The 20036-nt window shown below is 38.4% G+C and overlaps 10 protein-coding genes across 10 annotated transcripts; 5 read left to right on the forward strand and 5 right to left on the reverse strand.

The window, feature by feature from the left end:
- Window positions 1-91: 91 nt before the first annotated feature.
- Window positions 92-2722, forward strand: ORC1 (origin recognition complex subunit 1; the record flags this gene model as incomplete). Its single annotated transcript, XM_022820145.1, has 1 exon — window positions 92-2722. One exon carries the CDS (start codon window positions 92-94, stop codon window positions 2720-2722), a length of 2631 nt encoding a protein of 876 aa, XP_022676637.1.
- Window positions 2723-2903: 181 nt separating this feature from the next.
- On the reverse strand, window positions 2904-3572 carry TEM1 (Ras family GTPase TEM1; the record flags this gene model as incomplete). The annotated part of the gene is made up of 1 exon (XM_022820146.1): window positions 2904-3572. The coding sequence occupies one exon, from the start codon at window positions 3570-3572 to the stop codon at window positions 2904-2906; it is 669 nt and encodes a 222-aa protein (XP_022676638.1).
- A 1000-nt stretch (window positions 3573-4572) lies between these two features.
- On the forward strand, window positions 4573-5340 carry RPS1B (40S ribosomal protein eS1; the record flags this gene model as incomplete). Its single annotated transcript, XM_022820147.1, has 1 exon — window positions 4573-5340. One exon carries the CDS (start codon window positions 4573-4575, stop codon window positions 5338-5340), a length of 768 nt encoding a protein of 255 aa, XP_022676639.1.
- Window positions 5341-5643: 303 nt separating this feature from the next.
- Window positions 5644-6687, reverse strand: MFT1 (Mft1p; the record flags this gene model as incomplete). The annotated part of the gene is made up of 1 exon (XM_022820148.1): window positions 5644-6687. The coding sequence occupies one exon, from the start codon at window positions 6685-6687 to the stop codon at window positions 5644-5646; it is 1044 nt and encodes a 347-aa protein (XP_022676640.1).
- Window positions 6688-6963: 276 nt separating this feature from the next.
- Window positions 6964-8997, forward strand: SEC39 (Sec39p; the record flags this gene model as incomplete). The annotated part of the gene is made up of 1 exon (XM_022820149.1): window positions 6964-8997. One exon carries the CDS (start codon window positions 6964-6966, stop codon window positions 8995-8997), a length of 2034 nt encoding a protein of 677 aa, XP_022676641.1.
- A 91-nt stretch (window positions 8998-9088) lies between these two features.
- On the reverse strand, window positions 9089-11647 carry PIF1 (DNA helicase PIF1; the record flags this gene model as incomplete). The annotated part of the gene is made up of 1 exon (XM_022820150.1): window positions 9089-11647. The coding sequence occupies one exon, from the start codon at window positions 11645-11647 to the stop codon at window positions 9089-9091; it is 2559 nt and encodes an 852-aa protein (XP_022676642.1).
- Window positions 11648-12105: 458 nt separating this feature from the next.
- OGG1 (8-oxoguanine glycosylase OGG1) lies at window positions 12106-13269 on the forward strand (the record flags this gene model as incomplete). The annotated part of the gene is made up of 1 exon (XM_022820151.1): window positions 12106-13269. The coding sequence occupies one exon, from the start codon at window positions 12106-12108 to the stop codon at window positions 13267-13269; it is 1164 nt and encodes a 387-aa protein (XP_022676643.1).
- Window positions 13270-13487: 218 nt separating this feature from the next.
- Window positions 13488-14486, reverse strand: MRPL4 (mitochondrial 54S ribosomal protein uL29m; the record flags this gene model as incomplete). Its single annotated transcript, XM_022820153.1, has 1 exon — window positions 13488-14486. The coding sequence occupies one exon, from the start codon at window positions 14484-14486 to the stop codon at window positions 13488-13490; it is 999 nt and encodes a 332-aa protein (XP_022676644.1).
- A 472-nt stretch (window positions 14487-14958) lies between these two features.
- Window positions 14959-15210, forward strand: LSM3 (U4/U6-U5 snRNP complex subunit LSM3; the record flags this gene model as incomplete). The annotated part of the gene is made up of 1 exon (XM_022820154.1): window positions 14959-15210. One exon carries the CDS (start codon window positions 14959-14961, stop codon window positions 15208-15210), a length of 252 nt encoding a protein of 83 aa, XP_022676645.1.
- A 217-nt stretch (window positions 15211-15427) lies between these two features.
- On the reverse strand, window positions 15428-19867 carry NTE1 (lysophospholipase; the record flags this gene model as incomplete). The annotated part of the gene is made up of 1 exon (XM_022820155.1): window positions 15428-19867. The coding sequence occupies one exon, from the start codon at window positions 19865-19867 to the stop codon at window positions 15428-15430; it is 4440 nt and encodes a 1479-aa protein (XP_022676646.1).
- Window positions 19868-20036: the final 169 nt, after the last annotated feature.

Here is a 20036-nt window from a genome sequence, read left to right on the forward strand (position 1 = left end):
CTTCAGAAAAGTGTAGAGCAATAGTTAATAGATATAGATTATCGTATTCGTTTGAGGGTCATATTTTCTCAATCATTTGATTATCTTTTTGATGGCATCTACATTAGCGGAATTTGAACAAAACTGGCTGATCCATAAAACAGATTTAGATGGTAACCCATTGGCAGAATCTATTGGCAGAAGAAGAAAGCGTGGTGAAGCATCGGTACAAGAAGTTATAAATTTGGTGCGCACTGATGGACTCAAGCTGCGCCCAGGCACTACTATTTTCTGCAAAGATGAGGGAACAAACGAAGTGTCTGCCTATATGATACACGAAATTAGGTTAAACACGAGCAACTATGTGGAATTATGGTGTTTTAATTATCTTAGCTGGTTTGAATTGAAGGCAGTAGAGTATTTCAAACAACTTAATCCGGACTTCTACGAACGCAACAAAGAAAAGGGCGACAAGTTCTTTGAAGAAGAGCTCGCGTCAAAGGTAGTTAAAAACGAGCTGTACTTGACGGCAGAGCTTTCTGAAATATATTTACGTGATATTGAGTTCGTTGCAAAAATGCTCAGTGAGGAAGAATTCTACAAGTCCTCAAAAGAGCAGAAACAAGATCCACATGCATATCTTTGTAGATACGGATGTTTACCCTCGGGAACCAACCTAGCGCGTTTAGATATTCATTCGTGCGAAAAAAGTGTTCTTGAAATGCCTCCAAAAGTTTCATTAAGCTACCTTCGTGATATTACGGTACCAAAGACTGGAAAATCAAATGGTAAAAGCAAATCAAATTCCCAATCGCAATCTCAGTCTCCTTCCAAGCAGGGTAGCAATGCTAATGCAAGCGACAGGAGTATAAGTCAATCACACAATCAATATCCTTCCAAGTTAAACGACCCAGATTCAGCATATAGTGATGTTTCTAGTGACAATGAAGCATCTGATAACTATCAATCTGCGGAAGAAGAGCTTGAAGATTCGCAAGACGACGAAAACGATAAACCTGCTGAAAATAAAAGAAGAAAAACGTCACAAAGTATAATAGCACCACCTGAATCTCCAACAAAGCATCAAATAATAACACAGACAACTTCATCTTCATCAGCCTACTCTTCACCCAGGAAGTACTTCAAGAATAATACAGTTCGTGCTAAAAAGGCATACACCCCGTTTTCCAAGCGTTACACCAATCCTAACGATATTCCAGACCTCAATAATATTTTCCAACAGGACAATAATGATTTGGACATAGCTGCTTTAGAAGACAAATTCAGAACCGTTTCAGCAAAGGGTAAGATTGAGACCATCTTTTCAAAAGTAAAAAAACAGCTAAACTCTAGAAATAGCAAAGAAGAGATTCTGAAGGCTGCAGACTTTGAAAACTATCTTCCAGCTAGAGAAAATGAATTTGCTAGCATATATTTGTCACTTTACAGTGCCATCGAAGCAGGAACCAGTACCAGTATATACATAGCTGGAACACCTGGCGTCGGCAAAACTCTTACAGTACGAGAGGTAGTCAAAGATTTGATTACATCTGCTGGACAAAAAGAGCTTCCAAAGTTCCAATACATCGAAATAAATGGCTTAAAAATAGTGAAGGCTAGCGATAGTTACGAAGTGTTTTGGCAAAAGATATCTGGAGAAAAACTTACGTCTGGTGCTGCAATGGAATCTCTCGAGTTCTACTTCAACAAAGTGCCCGCCACAAAAAAGCGCCCCATTGTGGTTCTATTAGATGAACTAGATGCCTTAGTTACCAAAAGTCAAGACGTGATGTACAACTTCTTCAATTGGGCAACATCACCTAACGCTAAGCTCATCGTAGTTGCAGTTGCCAACACTTTAGATCTTCCTGAACGTCATTTAGGGAATAAAATATCTTCAAGAATTGGATTTACTAGAATTATGTTCAGTGGCTATACTCATGAAGAACTCAAAACGATTATAAACTTGAGACTCAGTCATTTGAACGAATCCAGTTTCTATGTCGATCCTAAGAATGGAAACTCTTATATGATAACTCCAGACGATGAGAGAGAGCAAGCAATTGATACTAATTCTGAAAAAGAAAACAAACCCGACTTTACCAACTTCAAGAGGGTAAAGCTTAGAATCAATTCTGATGCCATTGAGATTGCATCCAGAAAAATTGCCAGTGTGAGTGGTGATGTTCGTAGAGCTTTAAAAGTGATCAAAAGGGCAGTAGAGTATGCTGAAAACGATTATATGCAGAAGCACCAAGAATCTCAGTCGGCGAAGTCGAACAGCGCAGTAAACGATACTTATGAAGAGATTCAAACAGTGGAAATCAAACATGTCACTAAGGCATTAAATGAAAGTTCATCATCCGCAGAACAACAATTCATTTCGAATCTGTCGTTTAGCGGCAAGCTTTTCCTCTATGCATTAGTAAATTTAATCAAGAAGAAGCAGGGTGAAATTCAACTGGGCGATATTGTTGACGAAATGAAATTGTTAATCGATGTTAATGGTAATAGCAAGTACATTCTGGAATTGAAACGGATTCTATTCCAAAATGATTCTGTAGACACAAAAGAGCAACTAAGAGTTATTTCCTGGGATTATATTCTCATGCAACTGATGGATGCTGGGATCGTTGTAAGACAATACTTGAAAAATGAAAGATTATCCAGCATAAAGTTAAACATTTCCATGGAAGATGTCGAACAATGCTTGAAAAATGACGAAGTCTTGAAGAGCTTCTGATGAATAGAATTATCTATTCGCGGTAAAAATTTTGCTTGTTTTACCAATATATACGTGTATGTATGAATACTCTATTGCAATGCAAATTTAATTTATTTTGGTTTCATCTTATCGGTCGTTATACACATAAAATGGGGGGGGGGAGTACCTATATAGAGATACATATGTCGCCAAGCACACCTCAAGAGGATGGTGGGGGAGTGTGTACCTGTCGCTTATTTGGCGATGGAGGTCGCGTGGGCCCAAGCGATTTGTATATCAGCAGTGGCTCGCCAATCTGCTTATATTCCGGGACTTTCAACGTTAGATTGAAAGCCTTTGCTATCACGACTTTGAAGATTTTTTGAACATTAATCGACGATTGCGTGGAGCTAAATATTAGGGGCGACTTCATCACCTGTGCGTATTTCATGGCAGTTCTAGAGACTTCTTCCTGGTACTTAGAATCCATTTCTACGAACAGATCGTACTTTGTCCCCACAAGAATCGATATAGCCGTCTCGTTAAATCCTCTTGCTTGACGATACCATTCCTTAATCGAATTCAGCGTTTCGGGACGTGTCAGATCAAACAAAAAGACTATGGCCACTGCCCCCTCGGAAACAAGCGGCAGCATGTTAATGAACTCTCTCTGTCCTCCAAGATCCATAATGGAGAATATCACATCTGTCGAGCCCAGTACTACTTTCCTCTCGAGATAATGAACCCCTAAAGTCTGCGTATACTCTTCGTCAAACACATTTTGGACGTACTTCACCATCAATGACGTTTTGCCAACCTGGGCATCGCCTATGAGCCCGACTTTAACCCTCACTTGGTGTCTAAGACTCGGTACCTTATCTGTGGACATTATATTATTCGGGGCGGGAGAAATGGCTGAATTTCCGCTCAATTACTATATTAGGTTTGAAAATGACAGGAAGCAAAGCTCAGTATTGTTCTATAAATTTCATGCGATCATAGACCTTGATCTCGAACCGTCTCTGTATTGCTGGCTCGTCTAAATATCCTTATTCTTTCGGTACGATCTCTCTCTCATTCTCTCATCGTGTTTTGTTATTATATTGAAATTTACAGACAGACAAAAGCATGTATCAGGGACCTTTAAAAAAAACATCGCGAATACAGCAAGAAAATTCCAGATCTAGAGTGGTGTGTGGGTGCTGCTGTTAGTGGGAGGATTGATAAAAAAAGAAAGTAACTGAAGAGAGATTTACGATAATGCGTGACTGTTGTGTGTAACGAGCACCCGTACCTTCTGTGTATTATGTATATTTTTTGTAAACAATAGATTTTTTCTTTGAAAAACATTTTTCTACAAACGGTATTATTGGTCACGGGATTTGAAATTCGTTTTTCGTCCTGTTCCCTCAACTTTTTTTTTCTCTCTTTCTCTCTCCGTCTCTCTAGGCAGGCGTTCGACCAGGCAGACTCGTTACTGTTGGTGCCCCCTGCGGAGGAGGGGATTGGCTCCTTGCACGTTACTACCAACACTTTCGCCCCGTCCCCCCAGGAGGAAACTCTCTCTGGCTAGTTCCTTCCCCCAGACAGAGGGAGTAGCCATGGGGTTAGGCAGAGACCGCTGCCATGGTCTCGGTGTCGCGCGCGCGCTGGCACCTCAACCTAGTGCGCACCAGACGGAGAACGTAGCGCAGGGGGAAACCGAACATCACCAAAGTTTTGTGAAATATTGAATGAGGATGACAATTCTTTGATGTTAGAATATAATAAGAATTATAGTATAGATAGGAATTTATAAGTGTTAGTAGGAAGTTTAGTTTGATATATTGTTTTGAGGTTGGAAGGCAGTAAGCAGAAACAACCTAAAGTACCACAAACTACTATTCAAGATGGCTGTTGGTAAGAACAAGAGATTGTCCAAGGGTAAGAAGGGTTTGAAGAAGAGAGTTGTCGACCCATTCACCAGAAAGGAATGGTACGATATCAAGGCTCCATCCACCTTTGAAAACAGAAACGTCGGTAAGACCTTGGTCAACAAGTCCGTTGGTTTGAAGAACGCTTCCGACTCTTTGAAGGGCCGTGTTGTTGAAGTTTGTTTGGCTGACTTGCAAGGTTCTGAAGACCACTCTTTCAGAAAGGTCAAGTTGAGAGTTGACGAAGTTCAAGGTAAGAACTTGTTGACCAACTTCCACGGTATGGATTTCACTACTGACAAGTTGAGATCTATGGTTAGAAAATGGCAAACTTTGATTGAAGCCAATGTCACCGTTAAGACTTCTGACGAATACGTTCTAAGAATCTTCGCCATTGCCTTCACCAGAAAGCAAGCTAACCAAGTCAAGAGAACCTCTTACGCTCAATCTTCTCACATCAGACAAATCAGAAAGGTTATCTCTGAAATCTTGACCAGAGAAGTCCAAAACTCCACTTTGGCTCAATTGACCTCCAAGTTGATCCCAGAAGTTATTAACAAGGAAATTGAAAACGCTACCAAGGATATCTTCCCATTGCAAAACGTCCACATCAGAAAGGTTAAGTTGTTGAAGCAACCAAAGTTCGACTTGGGTGCTTTGTTGTCCTTGCATGGTGAAGCTTCTGCTGAAGAAAAAGGTAAGAAGGTTGCTGGTTTCAAGGATGAAATCTTGGAAACTGTGTAAATGATATAATATAGTATCTCTATCTCTCCGTTTAACAAAGGATTACTTTAAAAGAATACAATTAAGAAACTTTCTAATGTTCATTCTTGATTTGCTTTCCTCATCAAATTAAAAAATGTGTCTCTTCACATCTGTGCCTGTCTATATTGATTATTTATGTACAGTAACTTACATACATATATTGCAGCTCTCTTTTCAACTCAGCATAGCTTAATACCTAATCAAAGAAAAGGTACTGACGATAATAATTATAATATTAATAACATTACTGTTAAGTAAAGGACCCTGGTTCGTCTGCAACACCTACGCATCATTCATCTCCTGATCTGCATCACCATCATTATTATTTTCTCCCTCATTAAGTCCTGTGCTGTCGTTAGAATCAACAGCGTTTTCTCCAATCTCCACTTTTACGTCTGCATCTGCATCTGCACCGCTATCAGCGATATCGATGTCCTCTTCGTCCTGTTCAATTCCATATTCATCCTCATCCTCTTCTTCATCCTCTTCTTCATCTGTATTAAACGAAGACCTTTCTTCGCCATCATCTTCGCTCTCATACACATCGTTCTTTTTGATGCGTTCAATCGCCTCCTCTTCCTCCTCGTAATCATCCTCATTTTCTTCCGATCCGTTGCTTCTTTCATTAAGTTTCCCCTTGATTATTGAACCTATCTTAGACATTGTATCGTAGTTATCGAGCCACTTTTGCTTATAATCGTCAAGGTCCATCTTGAGTCTGTCAATATCCTTTTTCATTAATTGATTCATGCGCTTCAACTCGATTTCACCATCAAATAGCTCCTCAGTAACTGAATATAGACCATTTCCAACGGGCTTGAAAACTCTGTACTCTAATAGTTTGTCAAACGATGCCTCATCTTCTAAAACGTTATTGATCCATTCAGATTTTGTACATTTTAAGGTTGTAGAATGTGTATTCAAATGAACAGACTCTTCATTGAAATCTGCAATATCTAAGTGCAATTGATGTAATCTATCATTTCTCTCTGCTAGTTCCTCCCTTAGGTCTCGTAATACAGATAATTGGCTCTCCATTCCATTCTTAGTGTTGTCTACAGTTCTTTCTAGACTCACATCTAATGCATTGTAACTTAGCCTTTCAGTCTCTACGAAATTTTTGGCTTCCAAATACTTATCCTCTAATGATACTCTTAGATTTTTCACCTCTTCTATACTTAACTGATCGTTTTCATTCAGATTATGGTCCAACAATCGCTGTACTAATGACTGTATTTGCTGCAATTGCGATAGATAATTCGGGAAAACTTTGCTGAAATGATATAAAGAAAGCCTCTTTTCAACAGCTTCTTCCTGTAGTGACATTTTTTTCCTTTTCGCCAATTATTGATCAACTGCTCTTAATGTGTCCTCCTAAACAATCTTCTCGGCCAGTTGTTCCCTTTTGTTTCTACTACTGTTTCCACTATTTAGTGAGTTTCCATAGATTTAGTGAATTAAGAATATCTTAAAAATGTCAATATGAAATGAAAGTAATAATAACTCCACAAACCAAAAAACTTTAAGTAGGAATAGAGTGAAAGAGCGTACAAGAAGACTCTTATACATCCCATTGAAGGGACTGTGAAGTACATTAGTGACATGAATCCCCAATTGTACCTTTGTGCCAGTGTTTTTAGCACTCGTGGCGACTCAGAGAGGGTTTCTCGTGTTTTAAGAGCTATTAGGTCTGACCATGACGATGATAAGATTGCGATTTTAAAGTTAATAAGTGTATTGTGGCCTGAAATGGATGATCCCATGAAACTCGCTTTTGTATGGGATGCTAGTGAAAGCAATGGTACGGATGACGAGAATGATTTGCTTATTTCGTTGATTCAAGAAGACACACTACTGACGGCAATTGTAGAAATGGATATTGACACTATTACGATCCGGATGAACACCGTGTCAAGCTTTATTGAAGAGAAGCTAGGTAAGTTTGGTTTAGAGTTTGGATCAGATAGCATGATGGAAGATTTCCTTAGAGCTCGTACGTTGGTGGTCAACTCTGTCAATAAGGATGCACTATGCACAGTTGATTTACTTCAACAATCACATAAGGATTCCTTAAAAAGCTGGATTGAGGGAACTTTGAAACCTTTAGCACATTTGAATCGGAGGTTGGATCCTGGTTCCAAACTCTCCATATATGAACTTGAAAGTTTGAGTATCCAAGACGTTGTGGCTACGATGTGGGACTTGCCCGTTAAGGAACCTAGTGTCGTCAGATCAATGATGCTATATGAACTGAAACCATATTTAGAAGAGAGAAAAACATATGAACCATTTTATCAAGTGATATTCAATGAGGCTAACTTCCCACTAGACACATTTGACAACTTTCAAATTTTTAAGTTTTTGTCTAACAATCCACTTATAGATGATACCAAGTTTAAAACAACTAAATGGGAAATTATTTACAACCACTGTATTAACTTAAGAAATATTCCATTGCCTAACATGTTATTTGAACTCGAGTCCATTATTAAATCATTCGGAGATGATTCACAAATTTACAGTGGAATGTCGTTAAAGCAATGGCTAATTAACATTAGGTTTATGAATGCAATGGACATTAAAGATTTAAAGTCTTTGAAGCAACTGAAAAATGAGGATAGTTTAGCACAGGCATCTTACTTTTCTATGATTGCTCAGAATATGTTTCAAGGTAGAATTGGAATTGAAACAGTGCAAAGTATTCTCGAGTTCATTGATTCATCGATCCTTTTCGATAAACTATCAGTAGATGTACAAACGTCTATTGTTTTAGAAACTTTACTAAAGCATGGAAATTTTGATGTCTTAGAACAATTCGCCTCTTCCTCTGGCATCAAAATAGCTGATAGAGTTATTATCCAACATTTTTGGAGATTCTTCAATGCGGCTTCAAGTGCTTCGCGCTCTGATATCAATTTAAAGAATGCAGGTAGAACTCTCAACTTACTAAATGACAAAAATGCAAATTCTAATCTCTTTGATATTCTAGCTCTAGTAAACCGATTGTCGCACTATTCTCTAAGTTTCAAAAGGGGAGTTCCGTTCAGACCGGTTCATTTGCTAGAGTTTAAGTCTAATCCAATGGAAATTATCGAAAAACTATTAGATTTGAATCCTAAGCTCAGAAAAGATATAGATACGACATTTGCCTTGCTACAAGAAATATATGGTGTGCTGAAGATAAAGCCCTCAGATGATAATTTTACAAAAGAGTTTTCGAAACTTCTTGCAGAACATATTAATAACTCATTAGCAAACGGTGATTTTAATTTTGCATTTGACCAAGCACTTAAATTGGTTGATAGACCAGGTGCTTCAGATCATTGGGTCACTATTTTCCAGGTCGGAAAGTATATAGATCCTAACTGGATTGATGGTGAAACACCCACAGAGATAATATATTTGCAATTAGGAATACTTTCCAAATTGTTGCATGTCTGTCCAGAAAAGGAGTACGAGGTTATAGTTTCACAATGGTCAAGCTTAGAACTGGAGTTGTCCACCAGAAACCTGATTTCTGATAAGTATTCTTTGGAAAACTATCAAAGGTCTAATGATAACTTTATGAATGACGTCTCAACAAATGTTGGAAACTTTTTATCTGGTAAATTCCAATGGAATCTAGGAAGCAGTTAAACAAACGTATTATTGTGCTGTTTCGCCAACTGTATGATATGGTGTTTCAATAGTATATAATGTAGGCAATATTAAATAATAAAAATATTAATTAATTCTCTTGTGATAAACGGTTCTCGCTGACACTTTCATATGCCAGATCGACTATCGTTTTACCTGGTATTTCATCCGATTTCTTTCTTTTGATTTTCGTCATTCTATTCATTAGCATTGTTTCCAAATTCCTCTTTTGAGGACGAGGCTCTGTTTGATTTGTTTTCGACGGAGCTTTTGTGTCATTCGTGTCCTTTTCGCAAAGAACTTTCTTTTCGTTCAGTTCTTTCATCACAGAACTAGCACTGGAAAGACTTTGATAGAATTCAACGACAACATCATGGGCTTTGACTTTAGTCCGGTCAAAATTCAAAACCTGTAACCCACTTCTTGAGACCGCTCTCGAAAGTGCAACGTACGCTTGGCCTTTTTCAAATACCCTTTTTAAATCCACTTTTACTTTAGAAAGGGTTTGACCTTGTGATTTATGAATTGAAAGTGACCAGGCTAAAATTAATGGCAGCTGTGTTCTAGAGACTAAAGGAACGTCTTTTTCATCCTCCATTGCCCAGGTTTCAGGTCTGATAAGAACAACTCTGGCGTCACCAGAAGGTGTAAAGAATTGAACCAATGGCAACTTGGCGCCTCTGGCGCTTTTATGAAGATTTCGTACAATTTGCTTTTTTCGTTCAACATTCTTTTTTAGCCTTTCACTTAGGTTGCTACTGTCCGTCATGAAGAAGTCAAAAACTGTGTCACTTAGAGGAGACTCAATTTGAATCCGTTCTTTTTGCTGTTGCATAAAAGATTTTTCGAGTTCGACTTCCTTTTTTCTTTGCTTTGACTGTTTGGCAGTGGTATCCTCTTCTTCACTCCAATAATCCTCTAGTTGAGGATTTTCACTCAGTTGATCTACATCCTCATCACTCAGTATTTTGTTAGATTTGAATGGACCCTTTAAGAAGGCAAAGGTATCGGAGTCTAAGAATGCTAAAACTTTCCCTAAACTCCCGTTTACAAGTGTCGCATCGATATTTTTAATATTCATCACTTGGGCCCCAATCTTAAGCTCTAGCTTCTTTGGTGCAAGGAAATTCTCTAGTAATTTCTTTCTTAAGTCCTCATTTTCAAGAACACCGCCATCTGAAGCGTCGTATGTCATGGTCTCCCCAGGAAGGGTTCTTAATCTTGAATAATTAGCGCCATCCACTTCCGATCTTGTACTGAATAATTCAGCTGGCACAATATCATCATTTGGCAAGGGTCTTGATAATTGTCTGAACTCCTCTAATGTCTGATTAGAAATAACACCGGTTCTCATTTCGTTCAACATTTCGATGAATCGGTGATCACCTTGTTGTCTGAAAACTTTACGAAGAATGATAGTTGCATCGATAGCTGTTCTCCAGGCATACGATTGAAATGCAAATTTAAGTTGTTGGTTAGATTTAGTGACGGGTGGTAATTGGAAAAAGTCACCACATAAGATTATTTGAATACCACCAAAAGGCTTTTTAGATCTTCTGATTGTTTTGGCAATACCGTCTAGTTTATCGAGAAGATTTCCATCGATCATTGATATCTCATCAATAACTAAGGCTTTGATAGATTTCCAACGTTCTCTGTGTTTTGCAGATCGTCTGACTTTCTTTAGTAGCATTGCTTCATCACCTATTCCAAGTCCAATGCCTGCGAATGAGTGCAAGGTAATACCTCCGATATTACATGCGGCAAGCCCTGTTGAAGCAGTAACAGCTACTGCACCTGTATTTCCGTACATACTTTTCAACGTTTTGATTAGCTCCTTCAATAACACAGATTTACCAGTACCAGCACTACCAGTGTAGAATATGTTCATTTTTCGTCTAGCAAGCTCAATGACATGTTCCTGTTCTTCAGATAATGTAATAGCGCGAACTCTCTTCCTCCCAGAATCAGGAGTTACACTCGATTCTCTTGAATCGTTTGATGTATATTCGTTCATTGACATTTGTTGAGTTAAGAACGTTATCTGGCGATTGTGAGAAAGTTGTAGCTTTGGGTGATCATCAGAAGGACGAGACCGTTCTTTATCCTGGTATGTAATATTTTCATGCTTCTGTTCGGTCTTCAGCTTATTTTCATGTTCAGCTAAATCATCTATAGTGTCTAGTCTTTCTAGTTTAGGTACCTTAGCTGTTAGTTTTCTATCAGATTCGTTGTTGCTATTTAAGTTCTTTTCCTCTTTCAAAGGTTTCTTGGCAAATTCCATGGCGGGTAGATTGGGGTGTTGATGTTGTTTTTTCCAGTTGTCTTGCTGAATGGAAAACCTAGGGTTGAGTTTCTCAAGGTCAGCAACATGCATCAAAATGTCATCATCACCACTCGTATCCCAGGCGTCATAACTGGGATTCCCAATTTCTTCCAAAGAATCATCAATGATCTCTATAAGATCCTCTGGTATTGGTTTATTTTGCATGCTTTTCCTCTCTGGATTGTGTTTTGGTGCGTAACTTGATAGTAAGTTTTGTTGATAACCTACGGTATGGAACGAGGATAGAAATGGTGTACGACGGGGCCCCAAGAAACTGCCAAAAAACCTATAATTTGAAACTAGTCTTTGGTGGTTCCTCCACATTTAAACACACCACTAATCTCTGGAAGTCCAAAAGCAGAGAACCGTTATTTTAATGGCTTCTTAAGTATCGCAAATGGTCTTCAATGAACTATAATTAATATAAAATAGAAGAAATCAGGGTCACTGATAAAGGATTCATTCAATCTTTATATTCGAAATCCTTATATACCCCTCTAACGATATCCCACAATTCCTGTGATATCCTAGAAAATATTGTAATTAACGCTTACGACTTTGTTTGTCCGTCATGTAGTGTACTCGTTCAAACAGGTTCTTGTTTAGCTTCAAATAGACTTTCTCATTTTGATATGTTGACTTTTTATTAAACGCTTAAAACGCGACAAGCTGAAAAAAAAAGTGAGATGAGATGAGGTTCAGTGTTTCACGCGTTTTGAGGATAGATGAGCATTGTTGGTGGTCACAGTAAAAACTGATCTGGATTTGATCTCTCAGAAATAATGACGGGCAAAATATTGTTCCAAGCGGGGGAGCTTATATTGAGAAACTCTCTTCATTGTGGACAATCCTTTAGATGGGTTAATAAAGAGAACACAGAGTTGTTTTATTCGACAGTTAAAATAGGCGACACACATGAGCTAGTGTTCTTAAATCAAACAGAAGATGATTGTGTTGAGTACGATTGTTATAATAAGCAAAATCTGCCAAAACTGGAGACATTTTTTAGAGATTACTTTAGGCTTGATCTGTCTTTGGACAACCTAATGAGAGACTGGATAGAGGTTGATCCGGAAAGGTTCAAGTATAAACAGCACAGGGGAGTGAGAGTACTGAAACAGGACCCTTGGGAAACTTTGTGCTCTTTTATCTGCTCAAGTAATAATAATATATCGAGAATCACCAAAATGTGTCATTCTTTAGCTACTCAATACGGAGATGAAGTTGGAGAGTTTGAAGGCGTGAAGCAATACTCGTTCCCTAGCTCTGATCAACTGGTATCTAAGGCAACTGAGGATGAATTGAGAGACCTTGGATTTGGGTACAGAGCAAAGTATATAATGGGAACTGCACAATTAATGTCAATGGAGAAAGATGGCATGACTGATTCGGAGTACATGCTAAGTTGGCGAACCAAAGGTAAGATGAGTTACGAAGATGCAAAGGAGAAGCTAATGATGTATCCGGGAGTAGGTCCAAAAGTTGCTGATTGTGTGCTTCTTATGGGAGGACTAGGTTTTGATGAAGTTGTTCCTGTGGACGTTCATATTGCACGAATTGCGGAAAGAGATTACAAGTTTAATAGTACCTCAAAAGAGATCGAAAAACTACAAGCCAAATATAAGAACTTCCCAATAACTCGTAAAAAAGTGAATTATAAACTCGATGTATACCGAAAAAGATTCCAGGAGCTATGGGGCCAATATGCAGGATGGGCTCAGTGTATTCTTTTCTCACAAGAAATTGGTAAAACTGTTGGTGCCAATAGTAACGACAAAATTGTACAGAAAAGAAAAATAGATGAGTACGAAGAAATTAACAAAATTGGTGAAAAGATGGATATTGTCTCAGTAAAAGTTGAAGAAGAAGAAGTCTCTATAGAAGAGTATAGTGTTACAGGTCGCCCTTTAAGAAAAGCAGTTAAACGTGCCAAGAAAGTGTATTGAAAGAGAATAAGAAAGAGACTTGTTTGAAAGCGCGTTAATTTACGAGGCTTGTCATCACAGAATTAGAATTAGATATTCTATCTATTTGAATGTTTAAATATGTACAGGTATATTTGGAAAGGTAATAATGGACGCTCAACGAGCTATGGGTAAATGCGTTTGTCTTTCATTTGCTTTTTACATCACCTACTTTTGAAATTATGTTTCGTTATTTCTTTTCATAGTACGTTAGCGTTAGTCTTGGCATCTTCTTCCTGTAGTTTTACTTCAGCTTCAGCAGCCTTAGCTAACTGAGCTTGTGCCAACTTGTTCACGTACTCTGCGACAGTTTCGATCTCATCGTATCTGGAAACAGAAGATCCACTTTCTCTCAATTCTCTAACCGCTTTGCATGCCTCTAGCACACCTTCTAATGTATTATCAGACGTGTACAAGAGGAAAGATTCGCCCGCATCTACTATTTCGTTGTTGGACTCTTCGAGGAATAGTTTTATCTCCTCGTTTCTTGGGGAGAATTTCTTTAGTTTCAACGTAGCAATGGCCTTTAGCCCATCGACGAATGTTCTATCCACCTTGTTTTCATCAATGTATTCAGATATACCATATACGGCAAGTTGGAAACGTTGCAACGATTCAAATGCTTCTTCGTCTTCATTGGCTGGAGCTTCCAAGAACTCCTTCTCAAACTTCTGAACGAAAGCTTCCTTTTCGCTTTCAAACTCCTTGGAGGCATTCCTAAATGCCCAGTCTCTTTCACTGAGAACGTGTCTTATCCTCCACATAGTGGTTCTGATCTTCTCGTTTAGTTCATCGTAACCCTCGGTCTGTCCATCGAACTGAAATCTCACCAAGTGAATCTCACGCATCAAAATGTTCTGTTCCTTCAAACATGCATACCATAGAGAGTGTAGATCGTTGAAAGATTTTCTTCTCAACTCTGGAATACTCCATGATCTAGATAGTGTGTCCAACTCATCTGGTGTTCTTAAAAACTTCTTGTCGGAGAAAAATTGCCATAATGGATGGTCATCTGGGCACTTCAAATTCGCAGCAGCTGGAGGAATTGGAGCTGTCACTTTCAAATCTGCGTCATGGTGTGTTTTCTGGGTAGGTGGTCTAACGTTTTCTCTCTTTGGAGGTTTGGGCTTTGGTTTCGTAAATCTCGTTCTTGCAGCAGCGTTAACTGTGCTATGGAACCCTCTCTTTGCGGCAAACATCGTGTTTTCCTACTATCCACTACTATTATTGGCACTATCAGTGCTTGATACCCCTCTGATCGGTCGATATTACCCAATTTTCAACGTCCAATGCCGTTCAACACCTATAGCTTCTAAGCTTACAGATAGAAAATTTTTCTAACTAATGTTCAATGGAGAGTGAGAAAGAAGGTTGCCCGGATATCACGTGTAAGTCATGTGACTTGTAGGTTACGTTCTATTCGTTTTTCCATTGTTTTTGCCCGGTTCCAGTAACCAGGAATTGAAAAATGTTAATAAACCTTCATTGCAGAGGTATGAGGACAAATGTAGAGGGAATAAAAGGGTTTCTGGATGGGCTTTTAAGGGTAGTTTTCTGGTGTGTCAAGCTCATTGAACAACTAAATTTGAGGCAGGAAAACTTGTTGCTATTGAGTGCCTTTTTTTTATTGAGTCAAGAAGAATAAGAATAATAAATAGAAAAGAAGAAGATATGTCTGATACACCACTGGATTTGTTGAAATTGAATCTAGACGGTAGAGTCTACGTAAAATTACGTGACGCCCGTGAACTTGTGGGTACATTGCAGGCTTTTGATTCGCATTGCAATATTGTGCTTTCAGATGCTAAAGAGACTATCTATGAATTAGAAGATGGGGAACTGAAGAGCACAGAGAAGTTTGCAGAGATGATATTTGTAAGAGGTGGCTTGGTGACACTTGTAACGACTCCGGAAGACGAGTGAATGTCTAGTATGATATGAAAAGAAGCAACAGCTACGAAGTCTATTATAATTAATGCATTTTTTACGTTTGTATAAGTATATTATTCTCTTTTTTCCTAGTAAATATGTATAGAATCATAGTGAATCAAAAAAAAAAAAAATTATTATATTAGTATAAGTACCAATATTAGTATTAACTCGGGGTACTAATATTCAAGTCCGTCTTGAATGAGGGTACTCATATACTGTTACGTCTTTGTAACATATTTTGTTTATCTGATAGGACAAGACCAGTTGTTCCTGCAATTTGCGGCAATTGATTGGTGTCCTGGAGGTGTTGTAAAAAGTCATGTCCGTAAGCAACACCAACTTGGTAGATCTCTTCAAACTTTCCGAAATCTAAAGTTGCGTAATTCTCAATTGGAGGTCTCATATATACTACTCCAGGAGTATTTTTAGCCCTTTCCAAGGCATTGACTGAGGCGACATACCCTAATCTCATTTGAATTTCTGCCATATTGGGAATGTTCGGATGCTTTGAGAATGGATTCCATCTGTTTAGGATAATCCAAAAACCATTCAAAGAATCACCGTATGATACAGGTGTTCTGTCGTCAACAGACCCTACATCAACTGCGAATATAATTCTGCACCCCCTTTGTTTCATCTCAGTGACTGGCAAATTATCAACATAACCTCCGTCGAGTAACATATTTCCATTGTCTACAATAGGTGGCAACAGACCGGCAAGGGACATGGATGCCCTAATATAACGCCAAGCAACACCTGACGTATGAATCTCTTGGACAGATTCTGTGATATTCGTGGAATTGCAGTAATAAGGCAACCAGAAATCTTCGATTCTGTAATCTCTAAATGTTTTCCATATACCACGATTGAACTCATGACCTGTTGTGTACGATGTAACTGGCCAAGTTAAGTCAGTTAGGGTTCTCCAAACAGATCCCACTCGGCCAGCAAACTTTTTCACTCGGCCATACATAGGGACTAGATCATAATCCATCGCGTACAATCCGCCAACAAAAGATCCTATAGAAGTTCCTCCAATAATGTCAACCGGAATACCTCTCTCTTCCAAAGCCTTTATGATCCCTAAATGGCTTAACCCACGAGCACCACCTCCGCCTAATACAAGACCAACCGCTTGGCCAGATAAGATTCTAGCTAGTCGTAAAAAGTCATTTTTCACAGGGTTAACAGATGTATAAAACTTGGAATTAGCTTTTGGATTAATGTATTTACCTGATAGTGTTTCAACAGTAGTCTTAATCGAGTCAGGCAAATATTTTACAAAACTTTCCTGTGTTCTTTTCGTATTTTCCTTAAACTTCTCCACTAATTGTGAAAGCGGTTTATTGTTTAAGATAGGCTCAGGTTCGTGAATCTTATCACTTGGTGTGAATTGAACATGGTGGTGCGATTGAATCCATATTCTATTTTTTAACCATTTTGAGGTAGAGCCAGGAACTACGAATCGTTCAGGATAAATCAAAACCAAATCGGTTCTGGCAGTTGTTTTACTTTTTAATAACAAACGTTCAAATTCACCAACTTTTGGTTCGCGCATGGCATCTGCTAAGAGTAAGATACAGTCACCTTGCGATATGCATGTTTGGGTCCATGAAGAGCTCACAGGTGTGTCGGCGATGTAGACAACTATTTCGTAAAGTTCTTCAAGTTCAGAAAAGTATCCACTTTGCTTCAAAGTAGAGAGTTTATCAAATGCATGACGGCCAAGGTGTGATAGAGTTGTGCGTTGGTTCAATCCAATTGTTGACTTCCCGCAACTTCTTAATGCATTAATTAACTTGTAAGCAAATTCTTCCACTGGCAACCCCTCAGTTATTGGAAGAATGGTGATGGTCTTATAATTTACGGTGTTGCTCCAAGAGTTATTTTTCTTTGATGATTGATTTGATTTAATATTTAGGTTAAAATCAAACCTTTTTTGGTCATCTGTGTTTCTCTTCACTGCTTTTGATTTCTTTTCGGTCCCTGTAAATCCTATTCCTGATTTGAAATTCATTAACATGGCCTTCTTGGCAACCATTCTGCTAACATGAATCATAATTGAAGGATGTTCGATAGCTAAAAACTCAAAGAGAGTTCTTGGAATTCTGGCTAGTTCACTTTCTCTTATGGCAACGACTGTGTTCAGTCTATTGATAGCAGTTAGTACCTCTACTTCTCCGAAACTTTCACCCTTAGATAGTTCTGCCATTTGCGTTACCACATCTGATTCTTCATCCTCATAAAACAATTGTCTTAGTCTACCATTTAAGACTAAGTACACACCATTTGCAGGGTCACCCTGATTGAACAATGTCTCTGAAGAGTCTAAGTGAATCCATTCTAAGAAGTAATCTAATCTTAACAAATTTGGACTCAAAGAATTCGTTAACATCTCAGATAGCCTTAGATAAATCATAAAGTATTTATCACACAACCTTTCAAGATCATCATAAGGAATTAATGCAAGGTAAGCAGGACCTTTACTAACTTTAAGAGATACGAGCGATTTGCAACCAAGAATTGAAGATAAGCAGCCCAGTACAAACCCTTCCGAAACAGTATACAAGATTCTTTCATGGCTTTCATTCGTATCAGGATTAGTAGTCTCAGAAATAACATCAACCTCACCACTGACAACGTAGAATATACCCTGAGGATTAGAGTTCTGATAAAGGATTGTTTCATTGCCTTCAAATCTCAAAATCTTAATACATTTAGAAAAGTCTTCTTTAACAGTTTCAAAATCGGAGAACTGGCCATCATTGTTATTTTTTTCATTACGATGTTCATCCAATGGATGTGTTTTTTCTTCTCTGGATCTCGATACATTAGGCTCTTGTAAATTTTTCCTTAGTTTGGGAAGTTTGTTGCCCTTCTTTTCCAATCTCGAGAATTGATGTGCTTCTTTTGGTAAGAATGTCACCAAACGATTACTCGATTGCGTAGCCACCGACGATGACAATGAAGCAAAAGAAGAATATGAAGATCTTCTTCTCAGAGACTGATCATCAGGAAATTGTTCTGAGAGTGAAATATTATCAGAAACCGGACGTTGGATCGTATCCTTAGTAATGTCTAATTGTTGAAAGATTATATCAATCAATGCTAACCTCCAGGAAGAAGTCTCTGTTTCCTCAAAATGGGATGTAGAGAAGTTGTTCAATAATTTGGGTTTATTGTCTCCGGTGCTCAAGGTTGAGGAAGAGGTAGAGGCAGATAAATTATTTCTTTGAGGGGTGCTCAATCTTGGTAAAGGGACATTAGAAAGAAGATCACCCGGATTATACTGGTCCCTTGAATTCAATACCACATGTCTTGAACCATAACTTACTGAGCTGTTGGAATCTAGACGATGCATCTGTGGCCGTTTTTGTTTTTTAGATTTGGCGGTACTTGCAGAATTATCTTGTTGGTCAGTGAAATAGCCGATAATTGATCTACGGAAAACTTCTGGTAGCTTCACAGAGTCTTTATTCATTGATTGGAATTCCGTGAATATGATTTCATTGGTGAGACCCAAGTACGTATGAGCTGTTTGAAAAGTAACTCTGTATAATTTTGTTAATATCATTTGAATGATATGCGATGCGGAGCGTGGATATTTTGCCAACAAGCGCTGAAAAGATGAAGATGGGATAATAGCTATTGTGCAATCGCTTGATGCACGTGCAATAAGTTCAGGTAATTTTGGAGATGTTGTGTTAGAAGAAGATTCGGACATATTATCGAAATTTGAATCAAATTCTATTGGAGATATGGGGGTACTAGCACGGTTATCATTGCTGCTCGTATTACTGTTGTTAATGTTATTGGTACTGTTACTATTATTGCTGTTGTTAGTATTGATAGTATTGCAGCTACCATCGGTGGTATTGAATCTATGATGCACAGTTGAATCCAAGAAGCTATTAATGTGTCCTGTAATATTAATGCGAGGAGATTGGGCATCTGAGGAGTCACCAGATGTCGAGAGCCGCTGTGCACGTTCCTCATCTTGCATTGATGATGGTGGTTGCACTGGACTATTGGAAAATAGTTTCAAAATACTGACCAAAGAGGATAAAGGGTTCCCAGACTTCACAATGTTCAATAGTTGGAACCTTTCCCCATTGATGAGATACCCATCATCATCCATTGGTGAGACAAACGGCGAATCAAAGTCCTGTGATGATGAAAATGCGCCCATCCGGCGATTTTCTACTTTATGCAAAATCTGTAATGTTCCTTCTACAACTATTGTGAACCCAATTGAATCATCCAACAAGATAATCTCCCCCTCTTGTAGCTTCTCGGTCTTCATGGACTTGGTCAATTCGTGAAACACAGGCTTTTCCAAGTAACCAAAGATCTTAATGGCTGATAAAAACTCGTCTAAATAAGATGTGAACCCCTTATGCTTCTCGTGATTCAAAAGGAATGGCGCAGAAGACGCATCAATATACTCCGTTCGATTAATGTTATTCTCATCGGAAACGTCGTTCTTCAGATTCGAATAGTTCGAGAGTATCCTACTTCGAAGCCCCAAATACGTAAATACTACTGTACCGATCAGAAGAATCACCAAATAGTTTAAGGGAAGTGTTATATGGAATTGCAAGAGCAAAATGCTCTTCACTTTTGGAAGGAAATAGGAAAAGAACCACATTGTCGTATCTTAACCAATATACCCCAGTAGCTTACAAAATCACTTAATAGAAAACGTTGTTTACCAGAACGTAGGAACACTCTTCAGAATGCACTTGCTTGCAATTCTACGCTATTATCCTTTAGGCGGTATATTTTTTTTTAAGAATTGATATTTCAACCTATGTTAG

This window comes from Kluyveromyces marxianus, chromosome 5 (genome assembly GCF_001417885.1).
Source record: "Kluyveromyces marxianus DMKU3-1042 DNA, complete genome, chromosome 5".
Classification (NCBI taxonomy): domain Eukaryota; kingdom Fungi; phylum Ascomycota; class Saccharomycetes; order Saccharomycetales; family Saccharomycetaceae; genus Kluyveromyces; species Kluyveromyces marxianus.